The following is a 24,049-nucleotide window of genomic DNA, read 5'->3' as shown; positions in this document are numbered from 1 at the left end:
TGACTGACTTATCCCACTGCCCTTCATGGGGATAAAACAGTCAGTGACATAACCCCTATTGAGGGTCATCATTCTGCCATAAATGCTTTTGTAATGTGGGAGGAAACAGAGTACCAAAAGAAAACCCATACAGGCTGGAGAACATGCTAACTCCACACAGGAAGTCCAAAGCCAGAATGGAATCCTGCACCGTCGCACCGCAAACATGCAATGCAACTGATCACCGTGCTACCATGACTATTTTTACAGCCTGAGGTAAATTCGAGATGAGTTCAGTGTTGAATGAGAGATGAAAGCTATCGCAGCTAACGGACCACATGGGATGTGCAAAAGTATCAATGAGTTGACACACAATGGAGCAAGCCTAAAAATCGAGACGCACCAGATTGCTGTTGGTGATGTTGCTGTCTTCCTCAGGCATGGGTAAGTACACAGCAAGGGCTACACAATTAGCAAAAATTGCCAGAAGGATTATGATTTCAAAAGGTCTGAAAGTCACGTCTAGGAAAATGCCAACCATTACTGAGCACAATTCTTTTCCTTTCCTGTTCATCATTGTATTCTAAACAATCATACATTTGCATTCAAAGACAACAAATACAAGTAACATTCCACTTCTATAATTAGATGTCATCCTTTTTCTTTGGTCCATTTGCCTTTCAAAGAGGATACTTCCATTCCACAATACTGATGCAAGCCCGACGGAAGGGATTCCTGAGTGTCAAGAAGAGGAGAGAGCGAGTAGGCCTTGGATTTCCGCCAGTGGCCATCAGTTTCTTTAACTTCTCCTTTTGTTTTCTTTTCAGGGTTTCTTCATCCATGATGAAGGACGATAGAGGGGGACCGTTACTGTCTGCCATGGCAAACAATTTGGTTCTTACTTCAAATAAAAAATGATATTCCACAAGTTCAAGCGGCGCTCCCACTCATTTTTGTGTCTGGGGAATAGCAGGTCCCTTCTACTTGTAGAGGGCGGCATGACTCAACAGCTGCTTGGTGAAGAGAATAAATATAGACAATGAACTTGGCAGTGAGGTGACATGACCTAGAGTACGGACAGATATAGTCTGGAAGGAAGCTTATTGTTTGGAAGTGCCCCACTCTGGCAGAGTTGGAAGTACTCGTCATTTTGGCACAATGCACCCATTGGTAAAACAAAATCAATCACATAAGAAAGAATGAATTTCATCGTAAGAGTGAGCAAACCCTGCTTTGAATTCCACATTCACACAATGCAACAACATGCAGAGCCCAGTGCAAACAAAACAACCTCTAATTAGAGAATGAAAGTATTGCAACAATTCTCTGCTACAGAATTATCCCAAAAACTGGGAAGAGGGGGGTCAACGTGACTCTTCGGTTTAAAGGACAACCAACATCACTTTTTTGTTTCCTAACTGACATCAGAAAAACGTTTTATAGCATCTAAAATACCCAAAACACGCAGTATGATATTTTTAGTCAAATGCAAAACACCAATAAAAATGACTTAAAGTGTCCAAAAACTACTTCAAATTGAACCCAGAAACAGCCAGTTTCAGAAGGTCCCGCCCACTTGTTCGTGGTGTCAACCCAACACGTCTTGCCTTGCTGGAGAATCAAAACAATGGCTTCAGATTCGGAAAAGATGCTTTCTTGTTACTCATCCAGTTATGAATATGATTCAAATAGTTCGGAAGAGGAAAGCATACATGTTTGCAATCGATTAAATAATTTATTCCGGTCATTTTGATGCATCTGGAGAGAAGTGTAGTGACAAACTCTTTAGTACTCACAGAACCCAAAAAAGGCAGAAGAGGGTGACAAAGCTCCGTGTAAATTGTCTCCTGGGACGTTTTGTAAGCGAACATCAAATACACTGTAGAAGTCTTTGCGCAACGCACAACGATTCACCATCGCATTATTTATGTGTTTTCCTTCCAATTTCGCCATCAACACGGATCAACACCAAGTTTTCAGACCAAACAAAGTACCGCAAAATGCATTGATGAGATGCAAGGTATGTCATTTCTCGGTGAGGGGCGTTCCTTCAGTGACGTAGGGTGAGGACTCGTCACCAACTCAAAAACAAGACTTCCGGAATACTCAGCGCAAGTCTTAAAACGTAAAATATAGCTATATGCGGTGGAATCTTTGTAAAATACGCTCAGTAGAAGTCATTTCAAGCGATTTTGCAAATTATGGACACAACTTGTCCGGAGGCATCGGTTGTCCTTAAAGTTTCCAAGGAGTTTGGCGCTTCGATGTAATCTTCAATGCAATGGTACAAATCCATGATGGGATTGCGAGTAGAGATGGACTCGTAATGTCGGCTAAAGTCTGTTACGTCGGATCAAGTAGCTTGATAGTAGATAACTGATAGATAGCTAGCTAGATAGCTAGTTAGACAGTTAATAGATAGCAAATAGATATATAGCTAGGTAGCCAGCAACGGTGACCCCGTTCAACCGGGAATAACTCAAATAGATCAAGTCAGCTAGCTAGCTAATAGATGACTAATAGATAGCTAGTCAGCTAGCTATTTAGACAACTAATAGATAGCAAATAGATAGCTAGGTAGGTGGCCAGCAATGGTGACCCTGTTCAACCACGAATAACTCAAATAGACAAAAAGGTCGAAACACACAATTTTTTTCCTTTCATAACTTTGCTGCTGTGAATTGTGAATTTGTCCATTGTGAGACTAATAAAGGTTTTCTTATGCGATGTTATGAGCCCTCCATTGGGTTGCGTCATCAGCATGCCTGAAGCGTGTCTCCACTTCTGAGGAGGACGGACGGCCTTGGATGGTTGCACCAGATGGAGTTTGTCTTTAGACAGCTGCAGCTACGTAACATGATCGTCAAACTGCAGCAGCTCAGGAGCTTGACATGTCGTTTAAATAGAATCCTAATACAACTGCAGAAACTTGATACACATTTGCATCATTGTGTCCTGTTATATGAATTTGCAAATCAACAAGAACATGCTTAGATTGACAAATTCCATGTTCAACACCTTTATTCATTTGAAACAATCAATTTACAGATATGATTCTGCCTTTTTAAAATTCGGAGCATATTTGAAATGGTCACAACTAATCTTAACACCAGTATTTATTGCATTCATTGACCGGTATATGCATTATCAAGACTCATGGATTCAGATAAAAACAATGATGAAAACTAGATGAGATACAAACAGTGACAGAACTTTAAAGGACAACCGACGCCCCCAAACAAGTTGTGTCCATAATTTGTAAAATCACTTCAAATGACTTCTACTGAACATATTTTACAAAGATTCCACGGCATATAGCTATATTTTACGGTTTAAGACTCGCGCTGACTATTCAGGAAGTCTTGTTTTTTAGTTGGTGACGAATCCTGACGTGCCGTCACGCCAGGAACGCACCTGACCGAGAAAGCGACACGCAATGCATTTTGGGTACTTTGTTTGGTCTGAAAACATCGTGTTGATCCTTGTTGATGACGAAATTAGAAGGAAAACACACAAATTACGCGATGGTGAATCGTTGTGTGTTGCACCAAGACTACTATTTGATACTAGTTGACACAAATTCCCAGCAGACAAATCAGCCCGTTTCCAAGGGAGCTTGGGCGCCATCTTGTGCATTTTCTGGGACGCTACATTGGAGTCCTGATGGCTCGAATTGATACGCAAGTACTTCTTTAATCGATTGCAAACATTTATGCTTTCCTCTTCAGAACTATTTGAATCATATTCGTAACTGGATGAGTAACAAGAAAGCATCTTCTATGAATCTGAAGCCATTGTTTTGATTCTAGAGCAAGGCAAGACGTCCTAGCGTGATGTCACGAACAAGGTGGCGGGATCTTCTGAAACTTGCAATCTCCGAGGTCATTTTGGACTAGTTTTGGGACACTTTAACTCATTTTTATTGGTGTTTTGCATTTGACTAAAAATATCAGCCTGCATTTTTTGGGTATTTTCGATGCTATAAAACGTTTTTTCTGATGTCAGTTAGGAAACAAAACATGGTGTCGGCTGTCCTTTAAGGTTAAGGTTCTCTTCGTAATAATTTGTCGCATCAACAAAAGGCTGAATTGTGAAACCTTCTACCAAGGGATAATAAACAGTATGTTTGAAACAACTCTACAGTCATGCCGGAGGACTTCACTCACATGGCACATTGTCAGCTGCAATAGGAAGTTTCTGTCCTTTCTTTTTTTTTTTTTTTTAATCTATACATACTTTTTTCCCGACGACCATTGATGACTTCCTACAGGCAGACGAGGTAAACAGACGTAGGCCTGAGGAAACAGATTGATGTTCAAAGGATTGCCATCCAGGCGAATATCCTCTAGGTTGCGCCGGATGAAGTAACGATCATGGCTGTCGCAGAAGGTGTCTTCGTGCAGGGATTGGATGTTGTTGCCCTAATCACAAGTTACAAAGAGATGTTATTGTTTTCACAGCTTTACAAGAGTACCCGCTAGTTGTCATTGTGTCTTTCCTCTGACTTGTGAGCTCTCAAGGTCAAAACCAGTTGGGCCGGTGGTGCCTTCATTATTAAAAGCAGCTATTCAATTTAATTATGGTTGCAGTCCTAAATTTGTTCGGCATTTGAATAGAGTGGATATTTCACCATTTTTGGGAATCAATGTTTGATTCGAACAGATGACGTGACATCATACGCAGTACAAAACCAATGGTCTGTAACCTCAAAAATAGCTCTACAAAAAGGTGATTCCTTCTGTACAATTACCTGAAGGTGTAAAACTCGGAGACTTAATGGCAGCGGTGTTGGAATATAATCCAAGTTATTATCAGATAGATAGAGAAATTCCAGTTGACTCATATCCTGTGAAAATGAAAAACATATGTTCACAAAAGAATATATTTGACATTGGTGTGTCTGCCTCGTATCTACCTTGAAAGAGTCTGAATGGATCCCTCGGCTGTTCAATCTGTTGTTTCGTAGATCAATATTCTTCAGAGTAACCGGTAATTGTGGCAAGGCTTGCAGGTTGTTCCCTGCTAGCAATAAATCCCGGAGCTGCTGTTGCGAGCCAAATACATTTTCATCCATTTCCGAAATTTGGTTTCCAGTCAGGTCAATCGATTGAAGCTTACCTGTAAATCAATATGGCAATTAGCTTTCAAAAAATGTGTCATTGCTTTCACATCAGATGTATTTTGGTTAAACTTTTTCCCCACTGAGGTTTATGAAGTCGATGTTCTTGATGTGTCGAATGCTGTTGAAGCGTCCGTAAAAATGGCTGGTTTCTTTTGGCAGTGGTGGTATCTGATTCAGGCCCGTGTCGTCACAGTACACACTTCCTCCGATACAGACACACAGAAGGCAGGTCGGCATTCCTGAACAGATTTAGAATACAGCCAGATACAGGTCAAAAGCTTAGGTGTCATCACACTATCTTTCCACTCCCACCCGATCTGCGTACTTCCACCTACGCAAGATCAATCGTTTTTGCCCGTCTCTCACCCCTCACACCACTACTATCCTCGTTCATAGTCTTGTCACCTCCCGGATTGACTATTACAATTCACTTCTGCTAGATGTCCCTTAGAAGATTCTCCACAAACTTCAACTCGTCCAGAATTCTGCAGCCCGGATCATCACCAGAACCACATCCTTTCACCACATCACCCCCGTCCTCCAAGAGCTCTACTGGCTCCTGCTCAAGTATAGAATCAACTTTAAAATTATTTTTTTATACATTTAAAGCTATCCATAACATTGCCCCCCCCATACTTATCTGACCTTCTTCAATTTTTTATTCCCTCTCGTTCCCTCAGATCCTTCTCCACCCTCCACCTCTGTGTGCCCCCCTGCCCGTCTCAGCACGCTGGGGGAAAGAGCTTTCAGCTGCTCTGCCCCCTTAATTCTGGAACTCACTTCCTCCCAACATTCGTAACATTTATTCTCTTCCCACCTTCAAATACCATTTCAAAACCCACCTATTTAGAATCACATTTTCTGTGTAGCTCTTTTTCTTGTTTCTATTTATAACTGTATTTTATTTATTGTATTCTATTTATGATTGTATTTTATTTATTATAGTACCTATGCAGCTCCTGTGTTTTGCTTTTCTACTTTCATTTCTTTCATAACTTTGCTGCTGTGAAATGTAAATTTCTCCACTGCGAGACTAATTAAAGCAAATCCAATCCAATCAATCAATCAATCAATTAATGCTTGTCTGTGACTGTAAAGTGTCCTTGAGAGCTTTGAAAGGCGCTTAAAGTGAAATGTATTATTATTATTATTATTATTATTATTAATACAATACAATACAATACATTTATGTAACGCTTTAACATGATCGCTGATGACACGTCAATTACAGTTGAGAACAATTCAACTGTGTTTTGAAATAATACCATTCCCGTCTCAGGTCCAAATAGGCCAGATCCTTTGAAGTCCAATGTCACCGGAGGAGGCAAAAAAGTAGGCAGAGTCCCTCTTCCCTCGAGGTGGTTTACTTTTGTCAATCTGTGATCGTTTGCCGAGACGGTCTCAGCTTTGATCTGTCAATCAAATATAATTGTGTTCAGTGATCTGTCTGTGTGGTTCAATATTTTCATATACGGTACAGGAAAATAACATTCTTTTAATTTTTGGCTATGTTCTGTATTTAGTACCTCTCTGCATATGTGGTGTTTTGGCAAAATATGTATTTATCAGTGGCGGGCTGTCAGGGCCTGCAACGCCTTCTCCGCTGGCCTAAAAATATCTCAATCAAAAACTAATTAAAGATATTTTGTCCGGGCCTTGATTTTGAAACCCGTGTTTTAGTGTTTTCAATCAGCTATCCATGCGGGAATGCGGGAGGAACCCGGAATACTCAGAGAAACCTCATGCAGACACAGGAAAAATATGCAAACGCCACACAAGGAAGCCAAAGCTGTGTTTCAACCCGGTACCTCTGCACTGCGTTCCACCGGGCCGCTTATATTAATTATAGTATTATATTATTGAGTGAGGTATATGGTACCTTTGTCTACCCCTATTCATGAATATCGTCATTTAACTACAATGATACTTTGCACTTACTTCTTGGTCCAAGTCCTCATAATCATAATTATCACCATAAATATTGGGTTCCACTTTGCCCCAGTCTGTTACGCTGTTCAGGTCGTAGTTTAGGTCAAAACGATCTACTTCCTCTAGGGGGGCTGTCAAGCCAGGGCAGGGGGTGAGGAAGACCAGGGCCAAGGCAAACAGCGCCACCGGGGATGCCAAAGACATCCTCATCTTCAACCTGCAGATCACCTGCATACAAATTAATGGGGGTTAATGTCCTGAATAGACTCTTTGTGTTTACTGTTAAGAACAGTATCAGTCAGATCTCAACGGTGGAAGTCAACAGTCCCACCAAAGACTTGCCGCCTGCCTTACTTACAACCCCTACTCTCAGCCACAAAATCACTCCTGCACCTTTTGGTCCAAGTCCTCATCGTCCACCATAAATGTTGTCTATAAAGTTAGTTTACAATTCAATCCCCCTACTGACCACAACTTCAAAGGACAAAGTGACTGCATGTTTTTTTGTCTTTCTTCTGAGCCTAAAAAGGGTATTTTTAACTGTTTGGTCAGAATGCCAGAGGAATGTTTACTTGGAAAGTGACATGAACCTGTGAATGTTGTTTGACTGCAGGAGAGACTCAAGCCAAACTTGGACTGACACAATATATGCTTAGTAGCCCGATTGAAGATCTAGTCTTGTATTATGACCGGGAGAACAGTCTTGGTCTCTTGCACACAAACTACACAATCTATTGCAATATTGGGAATGTGGGACTTATTATAAAATGAAAGCAGAATACCCTGTTTTGCAACTCATTTTCCAATCTACATGTATCTCCAATACATGGGTTTATTGATTTATTATATAAGACAGGCGAGATATGTTTAGAACAGTGGTTCTCAACCTGGGTTCGATCGAACCCTAGGGGTTCGGTGAGTCACTCTCAGGAGTTCGGTGGATCCTCCGCCGCAGAGGTCCACCCCTCAGTCGAGTCTGCAGTTAGTGGGTAGTCATTGAAAGAAGGGTTCAGTGACTGAGCATATGAAACTGGTGGGGTTCTGTGCCTCCAATGAGATTAAGAACCACTAGTTTAGAATATACATGCTATGCCTAGAGCAAATAATTTATACCCGGGCAAGAGCAGTTAATTCGACAAGAATACTTAACTCATTCAGTGCCATTCAGGAATTTATTTGGGAATTGAAAATACGACGTAGAGCATCTTTCCCGAATTTGTTTGGGTTTTGTTTTTTCATGTTTGGGTGGAGTTAATGCGCTGGCCATGGCCCCTGGCAATGTTTTTTTCCTTCCACAAGGGTGTAGCATTTCCCTTTTTTGTCCATGTTAGCGCTTTGTTCCAGCTTCAGTTGTTGTTAAGGCGCTATATACATGTATTCCAATATGTATGTATTGCATTGTATTTTGCACAGCTTCCCCCATTTCAAGCTCATATAACTCCAGACCCATATACTTTAGGAATGAACTCTTTTTTCTGATGAAATAAGAGGTTTCTAACGCTGTATTGAATGTCTGTGTAAGCTCTCAGTCGTACAGGAGTGGTCCATCGATGAGAAGGTTTCTTCAGCCGTCATCTGTACAAAAGTGACTTCACTTTTGTACAGATGACGGCTGAAGAAACCTTCTCATCGCTGTATTGAATGTTTATGTCATCCTAAAACTCAATATTCTATGCGTCCTAGAATTTGAGGGACAATGACAAAAACCCTGGCACTGGTGTGGAGAGAATTTTGCACATCATCTTCCAGTGAATGAGTTAACACAGTTCCATGATTTTTACATGTCCACTCCTCAACAGTAGCTGGCAATCGGCCACCTCCAGCAATGTTTTTCATTTGTTCGGCCAATTTTTGTGAAGTACTTAATCCTCAAAGTCTGCTCATGTATAATGATTAACATTCCAATACAGATTGAAAAATTCAAGAGGAAAAGAGTTTTAACAAATTAAAGACTAACATGTATGACATATTTACAGTATGATTTCATTATTTTTTTATTGGGTTCATTTATCTGTTAGGGAAATGGTGACCTTACCATTTTATCCCCCCCGGTACGTGATCTTGAAACGTCCAGTTGTTCACCTGCTCTGATTTCCTTTCCTCTTCACCCCTTGAGGATACCTCGCACTGGTCCCAGAATCTGCACGTGCCTTGTTGGCAAGGGGGGGAAACAATGCTTCATTATGAAGACAAGGGGGCGGAGGGAGTGTGGGAATGCGGCGGGGCTTGATGACTTAGCCAATGAAAGGAGGGCTATCCAGGTCATTTCTCAAATGTCGACATGTTCTTGACAGACACACAGATTCAAGGAAATGAGTGGAAATAACAATGGTCCAGAGAGACAGACAGGCTGACGGACAGAATTACAGACAACCAGACAGAGAGAGAGAAAGAGAGAGAGAAAGAGAGAGAGAGAGAGAGAGAGAGAGAGAGAGAGAGAGAGAGAGAGAGAGAGAGAGAGAGAGAAAGACAGACAGACAGACAGACAGACAGACAGACAGACAGACAGACAGACAGACAGACTGACTGACTGACTGACTGACTGACTGACAGTTAGACACATAGAGAGAGATAGGCTGACAGATAGACAGAGAGACAGACAGAGAGAGAGAAAGGGAGGCAGATTGAGAGACAGATAAACAGAACGACATACAGACAGAAAGAGAGAGACCATCAGGCTGATAAACAGAATGACAGACAGAAATACATCCTCCCAATCTTACTTTTTTTAATCTTGGTTCTTTTTTGTTTATTATCCATATATACAAACTGCAAAGCAATTTGATCAAGACTAGTCAGGATTCTATTCATTGCTCGGTATCACTTTTTAAAACCAGAATATGAGTTTAATTAAATAAAACAAGCTGCAATTTATACTGCTGAGATGTGAAAACACAGTTCGTGACGTAACGCAGCTTTGAAGGAGCAATACTGTTCAATGACAGCCAGATATTGTCAGGACTGTAGTCACAACAAAATACAGGCGTGGGAACTAACAATGGAGCATATGACTTAATATCAAAGCTCTTATTCTTCTTTCTTTCGGTGCCTGGCGGACATCCGATATCACTCACTGGGTCACGTTGCATATGACGTTTAGGTTCAAAATTGGAAAGTTGAGATATTAAGGTTTTTTTTGTTTCATTTTTTTTAATCTGAGCTCATCCAAAGTAGTAACCCTCCATTGCAGTACAGTGATACCTCGGTTTCAGAACGCTTTAGCTCACAAACTTTTCACCTTAAGAACATTAAATTTGCAGGAATATAATCTTGGCATATGCACTAGTTTTTGGCAAACAAACCAAACCACACAGCGCCACGGTGGCTGGTGGACTAGTTTTCGGTGGATGAACATCAAACCACACGGTCGAACATCGCCACGGTGGCTGGCGGACTAGTTGTCCACAACTCCTTTCTTTGAGTGCAGACGTGGGTTGTTATCGTGTGGAGTACTTTTGCTATTATGGGACCGAAAAAGACCCCACGACAGGCTAGTGTTAAGCCTAAGAAGACATTAAAGAAAATTACGGTCGAGCAGAAGAAGGAGTTTATCGAAAAACACCAACGAAGTGAGTGTTTGTGTGATTTAGCGTCCAAGTACCAGTACGCTAAGTCGACCATTGCTATGTGTGGCTAAGGTTGTTTCTGTGTTGTCTAAGCAACGGTTTCAGGCAACAGAAGACGTTGAAAATCGAATGAAAAGCAGCTAGCAGGGTACAGTGTGTGAACCGCCGACAAAGCATGGCAATTTCACTCGAATATCATCAAGAGGCATTACAATTACAATTAAAATACATTTGCACATGTATTATACATAAAATAAAGTAGCCTTTGTGTCATTTTAAGGTTTATTTAGTAGAAAATAATCTTTTATGGAGACCTGGGAACAGATTATTCTGATTTTAATGGTTTTTTATGGAAAATAAATGTTTGCCAGGCGAACTTTTTGCCTTACAAACACTTTCTGGGAACCAATTAAGTTCAGAAACTGAGGTATAACTGAATTTTGGAATCCCAATCGGTCCAAATATCAAGAGTGGCATTGCATCAAATGTGAATTTAAAACAGGCTTCTTCATGATCAGTACTTTGTCGCATTTGCTGACTTGCGTCATTTGTAAGTGAGAGAGTGAGAAAGGTTTGAGAGGCGGTAATATTTTATGAAGTACCCTCCCACCCACGCGGTCTTTGCGGAGCCTCAGTGTCTCTTCAGGTCTCAAACAAGACTCAAACATCTGGATAGAGATTCCAAAAGGACAATCCAAGATCCGAGGCCTCACCGTTAGGCAAATGATGCTGAAACTGGTTTGTCCTTTCACCTCAGCCAGATGTACGCGCACGCTGTAGACTTTGCAACCAAGGTAAGCAATCGTCTTATTAAGAAAAAAAAATGAAGAAAATACACATCCTTGAACATACTGTACAGAGTAAAGCGATTTGGGGTTGAAGCAAAAGGACTTGACTACCGATACATACACAAGTAGATTGTAAGTAAAAAAAATGTTAGAAGGTTCATGTCATTAGACGTTATTTAGTTAGTTAGCATTTGTTCGTTTGGTTTTATTTCGTTCCTCCAACGCACCTCCAACACACTATTGCTTTTTATATTACACATTCTGATGTGTCCGTATAGGCCCAGTTACATTACAAGAGTACAATACATTTGCCTCATGTGTGACTGACATTAATGAGTCCTCCAGCCTCACATGTTCATTTTGTGCTATTTAACAGGGGTCTGGTGGGGGGGGAGGGTTAAAAAGAAAACTAGAGCCTGGCATTTGATGGACGAGCCTCACATGATGTATTTTCCCCCCTCAAAATATAGCACATGGGAATATTGTGATGTGTGATTTGGGGGGGAAAACGGACGGGGTTGACAAATATCCTATTCTATTCTAAGTGTTAATTTAATTTCATATCACATTAAGGTTTTTATAATTTTTTTAATGATGGTCAGTTGTCTACTATAAAAGGTACATCTGGATTTTTTGAATGTGTGAATCACTGTTGACTAATCTGGTTCTAATGTAGCATAATCTGGAATACTTTAACCCTTTCAGGGACAGAGGTTACTACAGTGTACTGTTTATCACGTTATCAAGTTACAGGATGCATAGATCCCTATATCTAATTGTATATTTGATACTTCATTCTGTTCTGTTTACAGGTGTTTTTCACATTATGTTGTGCATGCGAGACTTTGATTTTCTTTTCAATCCCACCCCACTCAAATTTGCTGCTGTCGATCAAAAATTGTGGGGAAAATCAGTGTTCCTAATCTCGCTCTTAACATGGTGCCTAACATGGTTTCCGTGTCCTTGTCTTGGTTCTTGCAGTGTGCAAATCTTCGATTATGAGTAGTGTGCAATGATTTTTCCCCCGCCGTCCGAACTCTCCGTAGAAGTCGGATTTTGTCCTTTTTGTGTGGTGGCCCCAAACTAAACCGGGATGGAAGAACACAGGATTTATTGGATGATTACTGTGTCGAACTGTGGTAGCAGCTCCTGCGGGAGGTAGGCCATGCTTCCTCGGTAGCCTCAGGACGTCTATCCTCTGTTGGACCGTTTTCAAGACGGAGTTTGTATTGACCTCCAACTTCATGTCCTGGGAGACCGGGCAGTTGGCTAGTGAGAGTGGCAGCTGTGGCGAAGGATGTTTCCTGAAGTTTACGATCATCTGCACCATCTAGAGTGTGTTGAGTTTGAGGCTGTGTTGGCTGCACCGGCGGTCCAGCTGCTTCACTTGTTTTTGGTACGCAAACTGGTATTTGATGAGACAGATGACTGTTGTGTGCTGTCAAGGTGCTCCAGGATATAGTGCAGCACCATGCTGACGACATTATCCAGACGCAGATGCAGAGTCGTTAGCAGAAGACTGTTATTTCAGCATCTCCATATAGCTTCTCTTCACGATCGATGAAAAGGTTTCTTCAGCCGTCATCTGTACTTTTTTGAAGGTGTCGGACATCTCGCTTCTCATCCAAGAGGCTTCGTCAGTGAACTAATGTTGACGGCTGAAGAAACCTTTTCATCGATGGACCACTCCTGTACGACTGAGAGCTTACAGAGATGTTCTCTTTGCGATGTTAATGTCCTCTGGCAATTGGTTTTGGGGTGTTTGTACATTTTATCACTTTTTATCTATGCACAAGAAGATGGTGTCAGTCAAAGAGTTCAAAGAGGCCCACATCCAATTGTATGAAACCGGCAAGGCGTGACTTCTTGTATAGTTTTAAAAGTTCGGCTATTTTCACCCTGCTCATTTTCATTTTGGCGCACTGTTGACAATGCCTATGTTCATTAGCTGTGTTTTTTTTGTATCCTGCTGTGGGGCTTTTTCTGTTTTCTCTTTCAACTTGTATTGTGATGTTCCTCTTGACTTGGACTGGCACGTTCCCAAGCACGAAGTGAACTTAATAAGCCAAGAGATGTTTTGGAATTGAAAGTTAAATGACGAGAGGACTGCTGCGGATTTGTTGTCTGCTTTTTGTTTTGTTCTGCGGTTTGTGGTCAATATCACTTTCTCATGCGTGCTTGACAATTAACTTGCTGGATCCGTTTCAATTTAAGCCTCAGATAAAGCCTGCATCCATAATAACCCATTGGTCAAATATGGCAGTTTGATTGTAAAATGAAATAATAATAATAATAATAATAATAATAATAATAATAATAATAATAATAATAATAATAATAATAATAATAATAATAATTTCATTTCTAAGCGCCTTTCAAAACTGTCAAGGTCACTTTACAGTCACAGGAAGTTTTTCTGTGGGTGAGTAGCGGCAGCCACTGTCACATCTCGTTGCCATCCGGGGCGCGCCCCGCCCCTCCTGTCACCTCCTCCGCCAATCTTGGGAGACGGCCCCTCCAATCATCATTCACCTGGGTTCCCACAGCTGATTGTCATTCACTGATTGTGCCTTCTGCCTATATCTGTCTGTCGCTCACTACCGTCTCCGTCGGAGTATTTTTGGTCATTGCCGTTTCCACTTCCGTGTTGCCAGGTCTGCTGTCATTTAGTTATCTTCCTCCACTCTTCCCTGTTTGTTATTATTTGATGCATGTTCCAGTAAAGACTCTTGATCCATCCAAGCCTGTCACGCCGTGTATTTCGGGTCCTTCCCTATTGCCAAGATTCCGTCGCTCGAGTTCTGCCTCCTTGCACTCGAGCGTCGTAACAGCCACACGTGCCAGCGTTCACTCAACCCGGAAGTAACCCAAATAGATAGAAAGCTAGCTAGCTAGCTAATAGATATCTAATAGCTAGCTAGCTAGTCTGATTGCTCTATAGCTAATAGCTAGCTAGCTAGTCAACCAGATAGCTAATAGGTAGCAAATAGCTAGCTAGCTGCTAACTTAAATAGATAGAAAGCTAGCTAGATAGCTTTTAGACAGCTAATAGATTGCTAGCCAGCCAGAGTTGATTCAGAGATTATGGTCATCGTCATGAAGGAACTATTGATTTCTTTCACTGACATTCAGGAATTTATTCAGGAATAGCGCCATTCCCAAATTTGTTATGAGTGGCGGAAAATGTGTTCTGTGCAGAGTTCTATGTGATTTTTTTATGGTGAGAGATTTCCCAAAATTACTCATGTTAGGTTAGATTATTACAAGCTAATAGTTGCGCAATAAGGTAAATACTTCATTCTGTTCAAAATTGTTAAAAGATTAAAACTAACCACTAACAATGTTCACTCGCCACCATTTTGCTGTGGGCCAATTATACTGTGTTCGATATAATTGAAGCTGGCGGCACTGGTTTGCATGTCTGCCTCACAGTTCTGATGCCCTGAGTTCAAATCTAGGCTGTGGCTATCCTCTGTGGAGTTACGTTGATCTGTCTGTGGCTGTGTGGCTTTTCTCCAGGTAATCAACATTCTGAAAACCATGCACGACATGTCAAGCCAAAGGTGGGGATGGTTGTTTGTTTCGAAATGTTCTGCGGTTGGTTGGAGACCAGTATAGAGTGTAGCAAATCCAACATGTGATCCATTGACAGCCGTTCAACAGCATTTTGCAATGGTTTATTCATTTCAATCAGATCTAAGCACAAAAACACAAAAGTCCAGCAATGCTTCCTCTGTTGAAATGTTGCTTCAAACTTTGGCTTGCGTCTGCCTGCATTTTATTTCCTCAAACATGCGTGTGGTATGATGGACAATGGCGAATTGGCTCTTGTTTCTAGAGTGGTTTTCTACATTGGGTACTTAAAGCACTTTACATTGTTCTCTCAATCATCGACTGATGCAACTGGGACTTATAATTCAAGGACATTTTGACATTCATGTTAGGTTAACCACCACTCTACCACTGAGATACCCCCCCCCCCCCCTCGTCCTTGCATGCCAATGACTTCCAAGCCATGTTATTTGCTTCCTATGATGTCACTTTGCTGCTGTGAAATGTAAATTTCTCCACTGCGAGACTAATAAAGGCGAATCCAATCCAAATCCAAATCCAATGTAGGCTATGAGTGGTACAGGAGGGGTCCATGAAGGAACAGGTTTCTTCAGCCGTCATCTGGACTTCTTTCAAGAAGTCAAGTTTTGGGATTGGTTAAATGCTTAAATACGAAAACACACATCTGGAAGCACCGTAACAGGGGAAAAGGAAGCTGAAAGACAATTTGGAATTATTTCATAAGAATTCATGGACAAAATATAATTCACATTAGTCTGTGATTCAGATATTTTTAGGCCAGTACAGAAGCCCTTGCAGGCCCTGACGGCTGGCCACTGATACATGGTTATATTTGATGAGACAGCTCGTATGGTACTGATGGTTTTTCCTTTCCTCCTTTAGGCTTGGCATCTCTGCTTCTTTCCCATCCTGTGCTATCACCTGGTCATGGGTGGCGTTCCTGGTCCATGCCGACACTCTGTAACCCAGGAGCACCTTTGGATCCTCAATCGACTGGTGAGGATGATTATAATCTACAAGACTTTCACGATGCCAATCAAAGACAAGAAGAAGAATGAAAATACATCTTAAAGTAGTATAACGTACTTTGTATCAGATAAAGCCTGCATCCATAATAACCCATTGGTCAAATATGGCAGTTTGATTGTAAAATGAAATAATAATAATAATAATAATAATAATAATAATAATAATAATAATAATAATAATAATAATAATAATAATATAATAATTTCATTTCTAAGCGCCATTTCAAAACTGTCAAGGTCACTTTACAGTCTACAGTGATTACCGTTTTTCTGTGGGTGAGTAGCGTGCAGCCACTGTCACATCTCGTTTTTTTGCCATCCGGGGCGCGCCTTCCGCCTCCTTCACTGTCTACCTCCTCCGCCAATCTTGGGAGACGGCCCCTCCAATCATCATTCACCTGGGTTCCCACAGCTGATTGTCATTCACTGATTGAATGCGCTTCTGCCTATATCTGTCTGTCGCTCACTACCGTCTCCGTCGGAGTATTTTTGGTCATTGCCGTTTCCACTTCCGTGTTGCCAGGTACTGCTGTCATTTAGTTATCTTAACCTCCACTCTATACCCTGTTTGTTAATTGATTTGATGCAAATGAATATCCAGTAAAGACTCTATGATCCATCCAAGCCTGTCACGCCGTGATATATATCGGGTCCTATCCCTATATGCCAAGATATTCCGTACGCTTCGAGTTCTGCCAGTCCTTGCACTCGAGTTTTCGTCGTAACGAGCCACACGTGCCAGCGTTCACTCAACCCGGAAGTAACCCAAATAGATAGAAAGCTAGCTAGCTAGCTAATAGATATCTAATAGCTAGCTAGCTAGTCTGATTGCTCTATAGCTAATAGCTAGCTAGCTAGTCAACCAGATAGCTAATAGGTAGCAAATAGCTAGCTAGCTGCTAACTTAAATAGATAGAAAGCTAGCTAGATAGCTTTTAGACAGCTAATAGATTGCTAGCCAGCCAGAGTTGATTCAGAGATTATGGTCATCGTCATGAAGGAACTATTGATTTCTTTCACTGACATTCAGGAATTTATTCAGGAATAGCGCCATTCCCAAATTTGTTATGAGTGGCGGAAAATGTGTTCTGTGCAGAGTTCTATGTGATTTTTTTATGGTGAGAGATTTCCCAAAATTACTCATGTTAGGTTAGATTATTACAAGCTAATATGTTAGTCGTCAATAAGGTAAATACTTCATTCTGTTCAAAATTGTTAAAAGATTAAAACTAACCACTAACAATGTTCACTCGCCACCATTTTGCTGTGGGCCAATTATACTGTGTTCGATATAATTGAAGCTGGCGGCACTGGTTTGCATGTCTGCCTCACAGTTCTGATGCCCTGAGTTCAAATCTAGGCTGTGGCTATCCTCTGTGGAGTTACGTTGATCTGTCTGTGGCTGTGTGGCTTTTCTCCAGGTAATCAACATTCTGAAAACCATGCACGACATGTCAAGCCAAAGGTGGGGATGGTTGTTTGTTTCGAAATGTTCTGCGGTTGGTTGGAGACCAGTATAGAGTGTAGCAAATCCAACATGTGATCCATTGACAGCCGTTCAACAGCATTTTGCAATGGTTTATTCATTTCAATCAGATCTAAGCACAAAAACACAAAAGTCCAGCAATGCTTCCTCTGTTGAAATGTTGCTTCAAACTTTGGCTTGCGTCTGCCTGCATTTTATTTCCTCAAACATGCGTGTGGTATGATGGACAATGGCGAATTGGCTCTTGTTTCTAGAGTGGTTTTCTACATTGGGTACTTAAAGCACTTTACATTGTTCTCTCAATCATCGACTGATGCAACTGGGACTTATAATTCAAGGACATTTTGACATTATGTTAGGTTAACCACCACTCTACCACTGAGATACCCCCCCCCCCCCCCCCGTCCTTGCATGCAACTTCCAAGCCATGTTATTTGCTTCCTATGATGTCACTTTGCTGCTGTGAAATGTAAATTTCTCCACTGCGAGACTAATAAAGGCGAATCCAATCCAAATCCAAATCCAATGTAGGCTATGAGTGGTACAGGAGGGGTCCATGAAGGAACAGGTTTCTTCAGCCGTCATCTGGACTTCTTTCAAGAAGTCAAGTTTTGGGATTGGTTAAATGCTTAAATACGAAAACACACATCTGGAAGCACCGTAACAGGGGAAAAGGAAGCTGAAAGACAATTTGGAATTATTTCATAAGAATTCATGGACAAAATATAATTCACATTAGTCTGTGATTCAGATATTTTTAGGCCAGTACAGAAGCCCTTGCAGGCCCTGACGGCTGGCCACTGATACATGGTTATATTTGATGAGACAGCTCGTATGGTACTGATGGTTTTTCCTTTCCTCCTTTAGGCTTGGCATCTCTGCTTCTTTCCCATCCTGTGCTATCACCTGGTCATGGGTGGCGTTCCTGGTCCATGCCGACACTCTGTAACCCAGGAGCACCTTTGGATCCTCAATCGACTGGTGAGGATGATTATAATCTACAAGACTTTCACGATGCCAATCAAAGACAAGAAGAAGAATGAAAATACATCTTAAAGTAGTATAACTACTTTGTACAAGTAGCGGCAGCCGCACGTGCCAGCGTTCACTCAACCCGGAAGTAACCCAAATAGATAGAAAGCTAGCTAGCTAGCTAATAGATAACTAATAGCTAGCTAGCTAGTCTGATTGCTCTATAGCTAATAGCTAGCTAGCTAGTCAACCAGATAGCTAATAGGTAGCAAATAGCTAGCTAGCTGCTAACTTAAATAGATAGAAAGCTAGCTAGATAGCTTTTAGACAGCTAATAGATTGCTAGCCAGCCAGAGTTGATTCAGAGATTATGGTCATCGTCATGAAGGAACTATTGATTTCTTTCACTGACATTCAGGAATTTATTCAGGAATAGCGCCATTCCCAAATTTGTTATGAGTGGCGGAAAATGTGTTCTGTGCAGAGTTCTATGTGATTTTTTTATGGTGAGAGATTTCCCAAAATTACTCATGTTAGGTTAGATTATTACAAGCTAATATTAGCGTTAACAGTTCGTTGCGCAATAAGGTAAATACTTCATTCCGTTCAAAATTGTTAAAAGATTAAATCTAACCACTAACAATGTTCACTCGCCACCATTTTGCTGTGGGCCAATTATACTGTGTTCGATATAATTGAAGCTGGCGGCACTGGTTCGCATGTCTGCCTCACAGTTCTGATGCCGTGAGTTCAAATCTAGGCTGTGGCTATCCTCTGTGGAGTTACGTTGATCTGTCTGTGGCTGTGTGGCTTTTCTCCAGGTAATCAACATTCTGAAAACCATGCACGACATGTCAAGCCAAAGGTGGGGATGGTTGTTTGTTTCGAAATGTTCTGCGGTTGGTTGGAGACCAGTATAGAGTGTAGCAAATCCAACATGTGATCCATTGACAGCCGTTCAATAGCATTTTGCAATGGTTTATTCATTTCAATCAGATCTAAGCACAAAAACACAAAAGTCCAGCAATGCTTCCTCTGTTGAAATGTTGCTTCAAACTTTGGCTTGCGTCTGCCTGCATTTTATTTCCTCAAACATGCGTGTGGTATGATGGACAATGGCGAATTGGCTCTTGTTTCTAGAGTGGTTTTCTACATTGGGTACTTAAAGCACTTTACATTGTTCTCTCAATCATCGACTGATGCAACTGGGATTTATAATTCAAGGACATTTTGACATTTATGTTAGGTTAACCACCACTCTACCACTGAGATACCCCCCCCCCCCCCCGTCCTTGCATGCAACTTCCAAGCCATGTTATTTGCTTCCTATGATGTCACTTTGCTGCTGTGAAATGTAAATTTCTCCACTGCGAGACTAATAAAGGCGAATCCAATCCAAATCCAAATCCAATGTAGGCTATGAGTGGTACAGGAGGGGTCCATGAAGGAACAGGTTTCTTCAGCCGTCATCTGGACTTCTTTCAAGAAGTCAAGTTTTGGGATTGGTTAAATGCTTAAATACGAAAACACACATCTGGAAGCACCGTAACAGGGGAAAAGGAAGCTGAAAGACAATTTGGAATTATTTCATAAGAATTCATGGACAAAATATAATTCACATTAGTCTGTGATTCAGATATTTTTAGGCCAGTACAGAAGCCCTTGCAGGCCCTGACGGCTGGCCACTGATACATGGTTATATTTGATGAGACAGCTCGTATGGTACTGATGGTTTTTCCTTTCCTCCTTTAGGCTTGGCATCTCTGCTTCTTTCCCATCCTGTGCTATCACCTGGTCATGGGTGGCGTTCCTGGTCCATGCCGACACTCTGTAACCCAGGAGCACCTTTGGATCCTCAATCGACTGGTGAGGATGATTATAATCTACAAGACTTTCACGATGCCAATCAAAGACAAGAAGAAGAATGAAAATACATCTTAAAGTAGTATAACGTACTTTGTACATTGTCAAAAACAACACTTTTCTGTTAATCCGTGCTGTCAAAGGATAGCATGATGTCAGTGATGAGTTGGAAACTATTAGCAAGTTTATTTACCAGCTGTTCTTTCAAGATAAAGCAGAATTTATTTATTCGTATCTATTCAAGTTTGGGTTTGTGAAATGATTTTCAGGGCGTCGAGTACTAACATCCATTTATCCCTTTCCAGATTGACAATCAGTTGGACCATGGGTGTATTATAATTTATCAGTTTACTGAACGTTTGAATTTGGTAAGTGGACATGACCGATTAAACCTTTTATAATACAAACGTTTCATCATACGAACGTCAAATTTATGAAAATTAAGCCTTATAATAAGCACTATTTTCATAATACACATCCACCACGGCCGGTCCATCAAGCACACGACCTTCGGATCTGGCGGAGTGATCTTCGGCGGAAGCACACGACCGAACAGCGCTCCAGCCGGCGCTACTTTCCACACCCCCTCTCATTGAATGCACACATCGATCGCCTACTTAGAGCTTTTTGCTGATAATTTTAATATTATGGCGCCGGAAAATAAACACCACAGGCTTGTGTTCAGCCTCAGTTGTGGTTCGTTACTATGAATAAATTGAAGAAACTACCAGCTGTACACGTCTACTCTGCTCTGTTTATTTGTCATCCAAAACTTGGATGGGTTCGAGAATAGCGGACAACTTCTTGTGACTCTAGGATGTTTGGAAAGCATTGTCTAACTGAATGAGCAGGGACAAACACTTGCCAACGTTTCTGTGTTGCTACACTTGAACGCACCCCCTGAAGTGATTGTGATTGGCTACAGGGTAGAGTCATGTGTCATGGTAAGCCAATCAGAGCTAGTGTTTACACACACACCGGAACAGCGTGTCAATAGTCACGCTAAATTGTCACGTGCGACACTTCAATTTCATTTCATTTCAACGAGTAACTGTCACCTCACCAGTGACTTGATTACGATGAAAGTGCATCACTATGTCTTGTGCTGGCAAATCCAATAGTTTGCTCTGCATGAGGTGATTGTTAGACGCGAGTGTGCCATTTTATTCGCCCCGCCTTCCTTTTTTTGTCGCGTTTTATTCCACGTCCGTGGAATCATCGGACTCGCGCTTTTTGTTGTCGTAAAATCTCTGCCAGAACCTACAGGACTCGAAGTGAATGCAGATGACATCGAGGAGCTTGTTGCTGACCATATTGAGGTCATCAACACAGAGAATTTGATTTGCCTTCAAGAGGACAAGCAGAAGCAGGCCATTCAATAGTTGATGTGCAGGCTTTTATTGAACAGTTCCATCCAGAAAAGACTATGAGAATCATCAACATGATGAATGATAATGTGATACCTCAGTTTCGTAAGACCTTACAAGTCAGAAAGCAACAGGTGTCAATTAAGAGCCATCAATGACCATCACAAATGTAAATAAAGTGACTTTATTATATTGTGCAGTGTATTTCTTTCATTACAATACAATATCACATTTATTATACATAGGATAAGGTAGGTTGTGTGTAATTTTAAGGCTTATTTAGTCGAAAAGTATATTTTATGGATACCCGGGGACGGATTATTCCCATTTTAATGGTTTCCTATGGGAATTTCTTTTTGAGATACACACTTTTCGCCTTACACACTCATTCTGGGAACCAATTAAGTTCGTAAGTTGAGGTCTCACTGTATATATATATATATATATATATATATATATATATATATAGCTACAGTGAGACTATTGAGACCAAACACAATTGTGCGGGTGCAATGACCCAGAATGGTGAAATAGAGAGCCGAGAAGCGTTTTGTCATAAGTGGTATCACATGCCTCCCTCTTATGACTGTCTCCAAATTCAGTCCTAATATCACCCAGAAGCTCAAAAACAGTTTTGGTGAATAGACAATACATTTTATTTGTTATCATGTTCTTGAGCTCACAACAAAGACTGCTCAAAGTGCAACATTTCTGTGTGAAGCCCCCCCTCCCCAGCACAATTTATCGAGCGAGGCAAAACGACCACTTGTTCAGTGACAGATAAAATGCAATGAGGAGTTGATTTTTCTTTTGACAGTCCGTTTGATTGAACTCGTATTGGTCTACAGTTCAGATATCCTAACAAAATGCTTTCAAAGTGCCTTGATCGAAACTTTTTTTGTGATGCGTATTTGTTCATCACGTGTTTGCAGAGTAAAGTTTGTTATGTGAAAGCAGCCCTTCCGCAAGTACTCGAGCTTCTGAGAACACAATTCCATTACGGTAGGAATTCAGACAACAGAAGATATGTCAACACCCTGGAAAAAACCATTCACCATCTTTACTCTCATGGATGCATATCAGAAATAAACGAAGAGCTTGAGGTAAGAATTTCATACAATCAAAAAGACTATTTCCAGGATTCGAGAAAAAAAAAGACATCATGTGTGTGTGTGTGTGTGTGCGTGTGTGTGTGTGAGTGTGTGTGTGTGTGTGTGTGTGTGTGTGTGTGTGTGTGTGCCTTTGTGTTTTTTTTAGGAAAATCCTTCCAGATTAGCAAAGTTGTCAGAAAGCTCACCAAAGGAAGCTCTGAAAAAAGCTCGACAAGTGATCCAGATGTACATGAGACTGATGACCTTAAGCACTTGTCCTGTGGACTGGAATTGTCAATCTGAATATTCTGTCGCAGATTATTTAAATAGCACTCAAATTGCATTTACAAGCACCACAGGTAAGCAATTAAATCATGCTGACAAGTCATAAAAATGCAGTTCCTCTAAATTTCCGCATGAACTGAACCTCCGCACACTGCCCACCACTCTCCTGAGGCAGGTGCTACTGATTCATGCGCACCAAATCCAGCAGACATTTAAACAGCTTCTTCCCTTTCTCCTTTTGTCTCGGACAGAGCTGCTCTGGTTGCATCGGATCCGTTCATTTTGTTGCTTCACACTCATTTTGGACCTTAGCTATATAACGTTTTTCTGATGTCAGTTAGGAAACAAAAAAATGGCGTCGGTTCGCCTATAAACATGCCTTCTTCATTAGAACCGTCAAAGATATGTTTGCAGGGAAAAAACACTGTACGTTTAATGCACCATTTGCATAATAAATTCGCTTGATCACACCAGCTCAGGCGGCGTAACTCTTCATGATTTATACTAACTTGTGTTAATATAGTTAATATATGAACGTATGAATACGATACTGGGCCTCCATAGCCTGGCCTTTGAAATGAATGGCCAAAGGCGGTACTGCAGTCCCTGGTAGAATCAGAATCAGAAAACCTTTATTCGTCGCACAATGGGGAAATTTGCAAATGAATGGGAAAGAGGCCTGGCCATTAAAATGAAAGGGGGAGCGCGCTCCTTGGCGGCCAGAGGTGGTACTGCGACTCCATGGAAATGAATGTGAGAATGGCCTGCGCATTGAAATGAATGGGTGAGAGCGCCCCGTGGCGGCCAAAGGCGATACTCTTCCTCCTTTTAAATACACGTTCATTTTGTAGAATAAACACGGTTGCGTATATTCTTATATATACACAGTGTATATTTGGTACTTTTTTGCACAGTTCTTTTTGGCTGAAACATTGTTTTCCACTTGTACAGCTCAGCTTTAAGACTCGTTTTTGTACCTGCTTTCTACATACTTTGTGAT

The 24,049-nt window shown here is 41.2% G+C and overlaps 3 protein-coding genes and 1 long non-coding RNA gene across 5 annotated transcripts in view; 2 read left to right on the top strand and 2 right to left on the bottom strand.

The window, feature by feature from the left end:
• Nucleotides 1-929, bottom strand: part of LOC148890628 (dihydropyridine-sensitive L-type skeletal muscle calcium channel subunit alpha-1-like) — a 34,123-nt gene extending 33,194 nt beyond the window's left edge. For both annotated transcript variants that reach the window (XM_089011301.1, XM_089011302.1), the window contains exons 1-2: nt 673-929; nt 383-488 (exon numbers count right to left, since the gene is read on the bottom strand). In XM_089011301.1, coding sequence (XP_088867427.1) covers nt 383-488; nt 673-860 — 294 coding nt within the window. In that variant the 5' untranslated portion in view covers nt 861-929. The remainder of the gene's footprint in view (nt 1-382; nt 489-672) is intronic.
• LOC148890629 (uncharacterized) lies at nt 313-913 on the top strand. The gene is made up of 3 exons (XR_016116757.1): nt 313-423; nt 666-741; nt 807-913. It is a non-coding gene; the product is annotated as an uncharacterized LOC148890629 (long non-coding RNA).
• A 2,053-nt stretch (nt 930-2,982) lies between the features above and the next one.
• optc (opticin) lies at nt 2,983-9,190 on the bottom strand. Its single transcript, XM_089010386.1, has 7 exons — nt 9,066-9,190; nt 7,040-7,258; nt 6,367-6,513; nt 5,182-5,341; nt 4,895-5,097; nt 4,730-4,825; nt 2,983-4,400 (listed from the first exon to the last, which is right to left on the bottom strand). Exons 1-7 carry the CDS (start codon nt 9,066-9,068, stop codon nt 4,206-4,208), a joined length of 1,023 nt encoding a protein of 340 aa, XP_088866512.1. The 5' UTR covers nt 9,069-9,190; the 3' UTR covers nt 2,983-4,205.
• Nucleotides 9,191-11,342: 2,152 nt separating this feature from the next.
• LOC148890626 (macrophage colony-stimulating factor 1-like) lies at nt 11,343-23,481 on the top strand. Its single transcript, XM_089009817.1, has 5 exons — nt 11,343-11,390; nt 15,840-15,953; nt 20,612-20,674; nt 22,606-22,776; nt 22,931-23,481. Exons 1-5 carry the CDS (start codon nt 11,358-11,360, stop codon nt 23,153-23,155), a joined length of 606 nt encoding a protein of 201 aa, XP_088865943.1. The 5' UTR covers nt 11,343-11,357; the 3' UTR covers nt 23,156-23,481.
• The last annotated feature ends 568 nt before the right edge of the window (nt 23,482-24,049 follow it).

This window comes from Hippocampus bargibanti, linkage group LG12, assembly GCF_051943395.1.
Source record: "Hippocampus bargibanti isolate YZ-2025 linkage group LG12, ASM5194339v1, whole genome shotgun sequence".
Taxonomy (NCBI): domain Eukaryota; kingdom Metazoa; phylum Chordata; class Actinopteri; order Syngnathiformes; family Syngnathidae; genus Hippocampus; species Hippocampus bargibanti.
This window is presented reverse-complemented; position numbering and strand designations above follow the sequence as displayed.

Bases quoted from the DNA above. Each gene is read 5' to 3' on its own strand.
- optc (XM_089010386.1), bottom strand. The intron at 5,342-6,366 runs GTATTATTTCAA...TAAATCTGTTCA, and splicing joins TTGGACCTGAGACGGGAATG to GGAATGCCGACCTGCCTTCT. The intron at 4,826-4,894 runs GTAGATACGAGG...TCATTTTCACAG, and splicing joins TCCATTCAGACTCTTTCAAG to GATATGAGTCAACTGGAATT.
- LOC148890626 (XM_089009817.1), top strand. From the start codon at position 11,358: ATGTACGCGCACGCTGTAGACTTTGCAACCAAG. The intron at 15,954-20,611 runs GTGAGGATGATT...ATCCCTTTCCAG, and splicing joins TTTGGATCCTCAATCGACTG to ATTGACAATCAGTTGGACCA. The intron at 22,777-22,930 runs GTAAGAATTTCA...TGTTTTTTTTAG, and splicing joins AAATAAACGAAGAGCTTGAG to GAAAATCCTTCCAGATTAGC.